The 12,478-nt window shown below is 25.1% G+C and overlaps 1 protein-coding gene across 2 annotated transcripts; it reads left to right on the top strand.

Annotated features, from left to right (window-relative positions):
- Nucleotides 1-1,682: 1,682 nt before the first annotated feature.
- On the top strand, nt 1,683-10,840 carry LOC100869558 (protein FAM117B). Of its 2 annotated transcripts, XM_003696282.4 has the most exons (9): nt 1,683-3,633; nt 4,635-4,795; nt 4,964-5,061; nt 5,237-5,376; nt 5,463-5,629; nt 5,801-5,930; nt 6,270-6,350; nt 7,441-7,576; nt 7,842-9,539. In XM_003696282.4, the coding sequence occupies exons 1-9, from the start codon at nt 3,393-3,395 to the stop codon at nt 8,020-8,022; spliced, it is 1,335 nt and encodes a 444-aa protein (XP_003696330.1). In that variant the 5' UTR covers nt 1,683-3,392; the 3' UTR covers nt 8,023-9,539. The 2 variants fall into 2 exon arrangements, with proteins under 2 accessions (XP_003696330.1, XP_003696329.1); XM_003696281.4 differs by lacking the exon at nt 6,270-6,350 and having other exon boundaries at nt 7,842-10,840.
- Nucleotides 10,841-12,478: the final 1,638 nt, after the last annotated feature.

The following is a 12,478-nucleotide window of genomic DNA, read 5'->3' as shown; positions in this document are numbered from 1 at the left end:
ATAATTGTAATTATGCTTTATTATAAGTGAAAGAAAAAGGAAAAAATAAAACATTCACTATAAAATTAAATTATATAATAAAAATTATATTTAATATTTATTTTCAACAAAAATTTAAAAAAGAACGTTTCGATATTATATTAATTATAAGATATATTTGTTAAATATATCTTAAAGTTAATTTTTTTTTTTATATAAAAAATATATTTGTATCATTTCCATTAAATCAATGATCAATAATATTTTTTATAATAAAGAACAAAGTTTAATTTTATGAATATTAAATTAATAAAAAATATTTAAGTTTTATATATATCTAAAGTGCTTTGTATGAAAATCTTATATGATAAAAAACAAATCAATCTTTTAATTTTATTTATATTTAATATTTTCATCTCAGTATTTAACTCATTTATTTTATAAAAATTATTTCTTATTAATATTAATTTATTTTTGATTATCATTCAAAGCATTTGTCATAACATACTCATTAAGTTTTTTGATTTAGATTGTTTTTTTTATTAATCATTAAAAATTGATTAGTGTATTATAAATAATACGTATTATAATAAGTAAATAAAAATAACTTAATATTGTGTGCTAATATTTTTCCAGTATTATTACAAATTAAAACAATATATTTTATTTATATGAATTATATGAAAGTGAATTTTGTATAATATATAAAATTATGCATATATATCATTTATACATAAATATATATAAATATAAATAAATATATATATATTTATTTATATTTATTATATAAATTATAATTATTACATTGCAAATAATATTTTACATATTTGTAAAGAATATCATTTTTATAATGTTAGGTATCAATGTATAATTTATGCATAAATTTATTTATTATATCATGTCACAATTTTTTTATTTGTAAATGGTGCATTAAAGAAATTTAGATAAAAGATTTAAATTTTGAATTTTCACTAAACTTACTGATTATTGTGATAGAAAAAATAATAAAAAAAGAGTTTAACTAATCTTTAGTTTTCTTTAGTTATTAGAATTGTTAAAACTTAAAGTTTATTTTTATTTTAACATTTATACATTATCTTTATATTAGAAATTAATTTAGAAAAAAAATGTTTATTAGAAAAAAGACATCAGTTTTTTTTTTAATATTGATAATTAATAAATATAATGTTAGACTGACATACAAATTAAAACACATGTCAGTGTTGTGTTCAATTGTTTCTAATAATTAAAAAACAAACTATTATAAATAAAAATATTATATTATATGTACTATATATATTTCATTATTTTAAATTTATGAATTTAGTCATTATATTTATATTTTTCATTCATTAATAAATATAATTTCATTTATTAATAATGCTAAGAAAAAATATATAACATTCAACAATTAATGCATACACAAATGTATTTTTACTCTTTTATTATTATTTAAATAATTATATGTATATTAATTTTTTGTCTTTATAAGTATTAGTATGTTACTAAAATAATAGAAAAATTCTCTAAAAGTTGTAAGATATTATAATTTTAAATAATTATTTTTGGATATACAGCATTTCCTGTAAATTATTTTGCAAAATAATTCAGCATTATTTATAAATATTGTGTGCATATACATGTGTGTATATGCATGTATAAAAATATAATTAATTATAAGTATATTATGTCATTAGTTTTTAGTAACAAGCCTGGCAGTGCCTTTATTAAACAAATTTCCATGCAAATATATAATATAAAGTTTTGTCATTAATTTTAATATTTTTATGCTGACAACATATGACAAGTGACTTAATATGCTTTTAAAATAATATTACATTTAAATAATTTTACATTTTTTAAATTATATATCATTATTTTATAGTTTTTTTACATATATATAACATACATAAATTGATGCTTTTAGGATTTGCTTTAGCTTTATTTTCATATTTAATTGAAATAAAAATTTTATATCTCATCAAAATATTAATATTATATATATTTACTAACACATTAAAAGTTTTGACTGATTTTTAATATTTTAAATTTGATATTATTTAATCTAGTCATATGTTATCATAGTAACACTTAAAGAAAGAGTGTAATAAAAAAAACATAGTATAATGTACAATATTGTAAATAAATATATGAACTTAATTTATAAAAAATAAATTTTGATTATCCTGAATTATTAAATATTAAGAATAGCTTCGTTAATATTTATAAGAAAATACAAATCATTTAAAATAAACAAAATTTTGATTTTTTCAATAATTTTATATGGTAAATATAATACAAGTAATTGAAATAATAATTTTAATTAAAGAAATTATAAAAATTATCAATAATATCGAAATCAATCTCGCGCGTAAATATCGGTTCGATAGTAGTAAATTGAAACGATTATCTCGAGATTTTTCCTAGCGAGAGTATCGAATGAATGTAGCGTGCACGCGCCGTAGCTGAAAAACGTAAGCTCGGATACTACGCCTGTGCTAGTACGTGCTCCGTACACGAAAGTTATTCACACACGCTATTCATCGGCTTGTGCTCCTCCATTACGTACATAACGTGAAACGTAAGACGCTACATACTGGTCTATACGTGTGTCGTGCAGGTGTATATAAGCAGAGTTGCGCACGTCGTGTACGAACACCAAAACATCCTTTCGATTGAGATGTGATTTTGTGCTAAAAAATGTGTTTAAAATGATTCATATAACCTTCAATATAAAATTAATAGCTAAGTGACGTTTGTAAGAAAACTAATAATTCACGAATATCAAGAACAACCGTTAAATAACATTTTCGACGGGACATCAAAGGAATTGAGAAAGGGCGAATTTGAGGGCCACTGCACAAGCGCGAAGACGAGAGAGACAATCAGAGAACGAGAGAGTGAGAAAACGATAGGACGCTAGGTACGGTGCTACGGTGGTAGTGAATGGAACGCGGCCCCCACGGGTGAGCGTAGTACGACGCTCCACGGGCTAACGTTGCACCAATGACCAGCCGGGACGGACGATCACGTGACGTGCGTGCCGAGGCAGCAGCAGAACATTGCAAATGACAAGACGCGTAGGGCATTGTCGTCGCGCCGCCGCTACCAACGTTCTCGTCGTAGTTGCTGGTGAATTCGTCGCGCCGTTGTCGTCGTTGCTACCATTATCGTTGATGAGATCTCGCCCGCCACCGAGAAGGCAAATATTATAAACGATTCTGAAATCTGTCCTCGCTGCTGTCGGCACCACCGCTGCTGTCGCCGCGTGTGCGCGACAAAGTCGCGGGTGCTCGGAGGCCTCGTGCCCTGAACGGTGCCCGCGGCGCCCCGTCCTTAGTACAACATACTTGAAACAGTGTACCAAACGTACCAGCATCAAAGGCCCGAGTGCCACCTGCCTATATGACAAAATGTCGGGATCACAGCGAATGCGAAAATCCTCGCCATGCTCGACATCGAAGCAAGGCCCAATGCGCGCGACTCTACCCGTAAGCTCGCTGCTAAGACAAGGCCGGCAGGGCAGCAGTCTCAGGAAGAGCAATAGCAACAGTCCCACCGTATCGCCAACAAATGCGAGTGCGTGGCGGGCCCGCATCTCGCCGGAGACTTCTTCCTCTGGACAACGAAGCCCCGGTTCCCTCTCTTACAAAGGTATTTACGTTCACTATTCTACATGTCACGTACTTACTATACACTGTTATCTTTCGCTACACTTTGTTGTGTCTGTCATTTTAATTTTTTTCATATCCTCCGATTGAATCCTTGATTAAGAACTATTATTTATTCCCATTTCCTTTTTTCAATGTCAGAATACAACCAACTATAAATGTTTATTGTGTATTATATATGCATAAATTTTTAAACAGTCTTATATTTGCAAGTTTATCATAATTTTTGTCGTCTGTAAACATTTTAAATGTTATTTTTATAAGATTTCATGTAATTTGTTTATATTAGATACATGTCATATATATAATTGATTGTAAATATTATAGTTAAGATATCAAATAAGAAGTATTATATGTATTTTAAGTTCTATGATATATTAGATTTTTCTAAATTTGTATAATTTTTAAACATTTTGTATGTTATTTAATAAATTTAATAGTTAAGCACGTTAAATTTATATTAATTTGCAGTTTTAAAACAATTTACTTATTATAAATGTAATTATGCATTATTGCTTTCATTATATTTAATAAATAATATTATATATCAATGGATTAAATAATGATAAATGTAATATATAATATATAATAATAATATATATAATAAATTTTATATATATATACACAAACACACAATATTTTAATATATTATAGGAAATAAACTAATCTTTTTCTAATTTCTTTAATTATAGATCTATAATTATTAAAATGAATAATTCGGTAACCGAATATGAAATTTTAGATCGGTTCCACAATAAACAGTTAAAAAATTCATTATTTCCTCCTTTATCCTATTATTCAATTTTTATTTAAATTTTGTTTATTTTATCCAGCAACCGAATATATTTTTTATAGTCCGGTTCTGGTTTATATAATTTTAATTTACATGTACACAATAACAATATATTTTTTATTTAATTTCCTGTAATAATTATTACATCTTTCATAAGGATTATGTTTATTTAAAATTTTTGTCATACACAGCAAAATCAAAAACATTAAGTGGAAGATGCAGCGAAAGTTTAAGTGGAAACCAAAATATTCGAAGGACAGCGTCATTAGATACAATCTATTTGAAAGGACAATGGCCTCGTGATTCATATTACATTCATTCCAGTCTTCTTTTGGTTGATAAATCTACACAGGTAAATTTTATTTTATTTTAAATATTTAATTAATTGCATTTAATGTTTTTATTTTTATAAAAAATTCATTATATTGGCTTAATAATATCTTTTATTATGCAATATGATGATATTTCATATCTTCTATATCAGTATAGTATAAGAATCAATGAAGTTATTTTTCTATAGACAGAAGAATGGTCCAATGAACCAAGAAAATTACACACACGTCATCCTACAGAACAAACAACCACTGATGAAAAACTGGAAAAGTATTTTAGGCACCGGTACGTATATTATTATTAAATTTATTTTGTTTTTATTTTTTAAATGATAATGAAAAATTTTATATTATAAAATAATTAATAGATTTAAAATATAGTAAATGGCATTGTTTTTTTATGCAACATATTATTATGATATTTATATATTTATTTAAATAAAAAAAGATATATAATATAGGTTGCAACGTACAAATAAGGAAGGTACCAGCAGTAGAGAACGAACAGCAGTATTTGGACTTATAATGCCAGGTGGACCACCACCAGCTTTTCCTGCAGATCATACAGTTTTACCCAGTATTGCTTCACAAACGTCTATACGTGAGTTCATTTAGGAATAGGGACTCATATAAGAAATCTTTTTGTTTCTAGAATTGATTGACATGTTAGTTTTATTATTGTACCAGACAATCAATTTGGTTTGAGTACAAAGGCAAGTCCTATGAATATCCCTGTGAAACCAATGAGGCCTCCAATGCGTTCTTCTATTGAAGGACTAAATCAAGAAATTGAAGGATTAGTTCTCAAATCCACAACTAACCCTAGTGATCCTGATCATCCAGTGGAAGATAAAGTATGTATTTATTTATATTTATCATAATATAATTATAATTACTTGTAATAATATAATATTTATTATAATTTTGATATATGATGAATAAAATAATATGTTTAAAACAATTTTGAAATGAAATTTAAAAATATTAAAAATTGATTTTAATTTAAATATATAATTATCTTGTAGTATGCACGATATCGTGAACAAATTACACCGGAAGGTCATCGTGCACCATTAGCAGATTTATTGAGGGCTACTCGTAGCGTGAACACACAAACACCAGCTACTGATCTTCCCTCCAGTTCTTATTCTTCAGGTAAATTTATATTTTGTTATATATTATTTAATAGTATTTAGATTATAAAGTAGCTGTTAATGTTTTTAGAAAATATGCGAACTATATAAGTTTTATGTTGAAAAATTATGAAAACCTAATCCAAATATTAACACTATCAAATTAATAATTATATGCAACGTTTGTTATTAGTATTTATAATTCAAGTAGTTTTTTTTGTATTTTGAAAAATATAAAAACATTTTATCTGTTTTTGTTTTTTTAATAAGAATATATAAATATATGTGCGTGTGAAGTATTTCTGGTTACTGGTAACACTATAAATAACAGACTAACTATGGTGTGTGCCTGTTGAGACAGGCCCTCCATCTAGGAATTCTGAGTCTCCGCTGATTCCTGGTCTTATGGATGCGTCCCGTCCGCCTAGCGATCTCTTACAAGGTTGGCGCATATTTGCGGAAACATTCTTTTTATTTTTCATGAAATCCCTTTTAATCAAATATTTTTGTTTTTTCTTTTTTGTTTTTATTTTTTATTTTTTTTATCTTTTTGAATGTTTATATAGTTAATAGAATTTTATATATTTATCTATAAATTTTTTATTATTTCATATATATACCTACTATACATACACAATTATATCTTAATCTAAAATATGTGCATGAATTATTTTTTTTAAATATGAAATTTTAAATATTTTATAAAAAATATGAAATAACAATAACAATTGGGATTACTTTTTAATTTTAAACAATTCATTATATTTTGTATTTATTAAAATTTAATATATTTTTCAATAATATCAAATCGAATATTTACAATACATATAATATTATATAGTAAATAAATTTATTCTTAATAAATTAAAATATATTTGTTATATTTTTTTATTATTCTATTGATGTTTGCATGCACATGCAACACTTTGTTTCAAATATGTGTTTTACATTACATTACATATATATTTTAATTTAATATTTATAACTATTTTTATTTACATTATTATTAAAAAAATTTACATCATTTATAGAAATATAAAAATAATAATTAAGTATATAATTGCATGATAGAAAAGAAATTTATTAAGTTAAGATTTATATCAATTTGTTTAATTCATAACTTTTATGTCAAGAATTCTAAATTAATAATAATGTTATATTTGAGTATCATATAAAACATTTAATAATTTTCAAATCTGTTTATATATTCTATATGTTTATATAATATATATAATATATATAATAATATATATATTATTTTTTAATAATTTGTATAAAAAAAATATATATATATATATTTATTATTCAAATAGAATAAAATTTAATTTTATCTAGTATAAAACTATTACATTTATATTATTTTTTATTTTTTTATATGAATGAATTTTTAAATATATGAATCATATAATCATATTTATGTTATTAAAAGCATGAATTAAAAATATATTTGCTTTTCAATTGATATATGCAATATATATTTATGTATTAATTTTATATGATTATTAATTCTGATATTGTAATTTATCTTAAAGGTGGAAGTCGTGGTTCAACTCCTGAACAAGATAGAGAAGGACGTCTTGGCACCTCTCCTCACATTAATAGGTTCCTTGCAAGAGAACCACCTGATGGCTGTGAGAAAGTCAATCTCAAATTTGTAGAGGATGCCAGGTAATTTTGTTATTTTTTGTTTAAATTAGCATAACTAATATGGCAATTTATTATTGTAATGTTTGTAAAAATTTTATTTATCATTTGTGTTTTTTATTAAATTGTACATATCTCATTTAAAAATCGCATATAACTCATATTATTCTAGGAAAAATAATTTAAATTCGTTTAAATTGAAATTTATTTAATAATATCTAACATTATTTTTTTATTCAGAGATATAAATATTTTAATATTATTGAAACAATTATATTTGTATGTATAGGCGACCCATGATAGACTTGAGCAAATTAGACTATTGCCCAAAGCCGTGTGTAGCATTCCAGTTAAAACCTAGCTTGGGATCAGCGTTCCTGCCATTACAACAGCCAGCCAGTCCAACAATGGTTGCCAGTGCATCACCTTCTTCGCATACAACACCAACTACACCTCCTCCAAATCCATAGTCCTGCTCTTTACCTTACAGAATAATGTTCACAAACCCGATTGGTATATATATTTTTTTTTAATGACCTCATGGGTAGAAAGTGGTTTACTTTGATATGAAAGCTTATACCAACAAAGAAAAGTTACCGAAAAAACAGCCTGTTTCCAGTGCGACCCAATGTTCGGGCATCGTGAATGTGTAATTAAAAAGTTATAATTGCATTGATATAAAATATTGAAAGCATCTGAGCTCCGTTAATGTTTCAAACAATAATAAATACAAGGAACAATAATTTGTGATAACTAAAAAAACGACATTTAGGAATGAACATTGTGTTCTACAGGGAGAAAGACTAATAAAAATTGTGTATTCTAAATTTAGTGCTAAAATGTGCTAAACGACTTTAGTTTTGTATACAGGGATAAATATTCAAAATGTCAGAGTATTAAATTTGATTGTTGGAAAAACAAAATTATACAGATACAAAATGGGTACATGTACCTGGATATGTACATTGGTACCCTTTTATAAACTTTTCATTAGATCTTTATCACTTAAATAATTCGAAATCATAGTTAAACAAAACATTCGTTAGAATTTTGTATCGTTTTGTATTATTACTCATATGCTAAAAATATTCAAATTATTATTATATGAGGAGCTCGAAAATATGTATCCCTATGGTACATTATTTTTTAGAATTATATTCTTTTAGAATTATACACGTACATTCTTTACTACTTTTTTTTAAGAACGCGTATGTAAGATAAAGGCATAAATTAATTGTCACGATAGTTTATTTTGTATTACGTGTACAAATGTGCACTTTTGCATAGCTTCTTTTTATAGTAATGTTTCTTAGGCAATAAGTTTCTATTTTGAAAATAAAACAAGCACTTTGTTCAATTATAGTGTTCAGTGTCATAAAACAACTTATGGAAGTTAAGTTAATTGCAAGAGTATATTCTATTGTTTAATAATTATATTACCATAGGGTTACAAAATTTTTGATTTAATATGTTATGTTAGTTTACTATCTGAATATGTACAACCAATACAGCATGCAATGACAGGTTGATGGATGTATGATAGAATGAACCTAATGATATAAGGTGGAAATGTAATGAGTAAAAATATGACAAGTGGTAAAATTAAACATTGATTGAAGTAACAAATAACGACATGTGCTTTAGCCAATGTGGTATCAGATGTGCATACAAATGGCTCCCTAACTTGGCACAGTATGGGTGTGCGTGTAGGGTTTTGTATAAACGTGGATCATAGTAAACAAATTTATAATCTACGTTCTATACAAATAAGTATGCATGTGTTGTAATATCAGAATCCTGATTAAGCCATCCGCGAATAACAGTGAAACTTTATTATCGAAATACTATAAATATTTGGAGTTTTATATCTTTAAAATTTAGTTATTTAAATTTATAATAATACTTTTTGTATATTTTTATCATGTTAATAATTATCAATTGTTTGTTCTTTTATTAAATGTTTTTACAATAAAAATAATCAAAGAAATATCAAATATTGTTAATAATCATTATATAAACAAACTACTTGCTCTAAGAAAAAGATCAAGAGTTATTTGTGTGATGGCTTAATTTATTATTTAGTATATGCAGACATAGCCACTCAAGAAGTTCAATTTATTTTTTGCTTTCTAATACAAAACGTTTTGCAAACAATTTTATAGTTATGGTCTGAGGAATAAGGATCTTAATATAAGATCAAGAGCAGGGAAGAACAGTTTTTTAAATACAATAGTAATATACTTTCTAATATTATATTGTATCTAGCTACAACAGTGAAAAATGTTAACACATAAAGTACCTGGCACACTGGTCTATGCTCTCTTTTATCCAGCTCACTAGAAAGTTCATGCCTTAGAATGCGTGGCAAAGTGTGCTAAATAGACAGGAAGGTTAATGAGAGAGTCAGGATATATACAAAATGCACTGGCTAGTTAACAAGTATACAATACAAAACTAATCTGCTATCTAGCTTAAGAAGATTTTCTTTTATTTATTTTCGCTATGGACCTAAATAACATCTATCCCATTGCTATAAAAATACATGAATGTAAACGTAAAGTTTGCAGACGCTCTAAAAAAAGAAAAAATTTATCGATCGTGTATTTCATCTGTTGGCGTATTTTTACTTAAACAGAGAAAAGAAATGTTTTAACGTTACACACTGTATTAATCATAGTGAATAAAAAGTTTCATACTTTTACTAATAAGCAAAAAAGAAAATTACTTTAGAAGAAAGCTAGCCTTATTATTTTTGACTACACTCATGAGGCTCCACTTTTTAACCTTCATGTACTTGCATAATGTGTTATCATTATTGTTAGCTTTTGTTGTCAATTTCACAAACAGAGGAATGTGTGTAAAGACTGCTAAACTAAAGATTACTTGTTATTTGGATATACCTAAATTTAAAGTTAAATAAAATTAGGCTCAAATTTCTCCGGATACCTATGAAACAATATAGGTACTCTTTAATTCGTTAACTAATGATCCTTATGTGACTACTGTTCGGTACATTCTCTTTACATATCTAAATCTGAGCAGGCTTCAGAATGGCAAAATGATTATGTCAATTACGAATTTATTTATCCCTAGGACTGTCTAAACGTATCGTTGTAGTATCTCGCACAATAACAAGAAAGAACACAAAAATGTTGAAATTTGTAAGATGCTCAGTCTAAATTTTTTATTACGTAAAAATTGTAAAGAGAAACTTTGGAAATTTTATATATTTGGTAAAATTAAACGCAGCGTTTATTCATTATTTTTTAATAAATATTTAAAATATTATTTAATCGTTTTTTATTTTAAGCAAATGAATACGAAACCTTTCTATGTTTTTTTTGTAATGATATATTATGTGTAAATTTATAAATATATTTTGAAATTATTTAATTATATACATTTTATATTAAAAAATTATAAATTATTTTGAAATGTATAATTTTTTATATTTACTATACTTTTCAGTTATATAACATTTTTTTAATAAATGAATTATTATAAAATGAATCATTTTTCTATAAAATAAATTTTTATATTTTATAAAGAGTATCTTACATGCAGTCATGAACATTCTAATAGTAATCTCAACGGTACATCGAAAATCAATAATTTATACATAAGGATCTATCTACCTTCTAGTCTGTCCTAGGGCTAAATCAAAATTAGTCAGCGAAGAAAGCTAGTGAATGTAAATAATAATTTAAAACCGTTTATGATGAAATCTTTGTACGGAACGTAGTGACTAAGGCCAACGAATTCTGTACTTTTCGTGCGTCTCGCGAAAGTTCGTTGAACGAAAAAAAACTTGTGGATCAATGCGAACTTTAAAAAAATATGTGTATAAAAAAATTACCATAATACGAGCTGTCCATAGTCAACAGAGATTAGACTCCTTTTCCGAACGGCACAATGCAATTGTCAAAATCATAGTAAATATTTTCTTTTTATATTAATTAAAAGATTTTTTTTTATGATTATTATATTTCAAAATATTCAAAGCTATTGATCTTATTCGAAATTTTATATGTTTTTTTTTCATTTTTATTTTTATTAAATGTATTTTATAATTTATTGTCGTTTGTTCGTTTAATATTTTGCTTATCTTGACAAGTTTAAATGATAGTCACACGCATCTCTGTGAATCGTAAATTAAGAAATCAATACAATTTAATGAATACTATTATCATTTTTCAAATAAGTACCGTGTATCAGTATTGTAAAGTATGTTAATTTTTTGAAATCGAGATTTATTTTTTCTTTAATCTTGAACTTTCATGAATATTATATGTATAAATGAACTTATATTTTCTACGGAATAAAATACTCTTTAAGTGATAAGTTATACATTGTATTTTTCGTGCATTATCAAATTTCAAAATATAAAAGCAAATTAAAATATAAGATTTAGTATATAAAAGATATATTATTGTCTTATTTTTGAATATTTTATCATTATAATTATATATTATTTATATTTGATATTTAAAATTTTAATAATCCATATGTTTACAAATATTTTAATTGCTTTCAATAGTAATTTTTTTTTTTATATATTTCTGTTAAAGAATTATATTTGTCCATTAAATTTAAATATTGAATTATATTCTTATCGAAACGTTAAGAACTTATTTAATAAATATATACGATTATTTTTCTCTCCCTATTCCAAGCAGAATATTATTATATTATATAATATCAACTTGAAATGAATGTATCTGATTTGTAATCAATTTTATAAGTAATGTAATCATGTACCATTATGTTACAAAACTTACTATGATTATGATGTTATGATTGCGATGCGCTATAAGTATAGATTCCATAGATTTGTTTAAAGCGTATGTAATTGCAATTAATACATTGACTGCCATACAATAATGTCTTACTTTTCGATACATTTGTATCGAATTAAGTATAAGCGAC

Source organism: Apis florea, unplaced genomic scaffold, assembly GCF_048593485.1.
Source record: "Apis florea isolate Af1SG1 unplaced genomic scaffold, ASM4859348v1 contig_2350_pilon, whole genome shotgun sequence".
Lineage (NCBI taxonomy): Eukaryota > Metazoa > Arthropoda > Insecta > Hymenoptera > Apidae > Apis > Apis florea.
Note: the sequence above shows the minus strand (reverse complement) of the source record. Positions and strands in the feature narration are given on the sequence as shown.

What these genes read in the sequence shown, in the direction of transcription:
- LOC100869558 (XM_003696282.4), top strand. Translation starts at nt 3,393, where the DNA reads ATGTCGGGATCACAGCGAATGCGAAAATCCTCGCCATGCTCGACATCG. An exon ending in TGGTTGATAAATCTACACAG is followed by an intron (nt 4,796 to 4,963) that starts GTAAATTTTATT and finishes ATTTTTCTATAG; the next exon opens with ACAGAAGAATGGTCCAATGA. An exon ending in CTCCAGTTCTTATTCTTCAG is followed by an intron (nt 5,931 to 6,269) that starts GTAAATTTATAT and finishes CTGTTGAGACAG; the next exon opens with GCCCTCCATCTAGGAATTCT.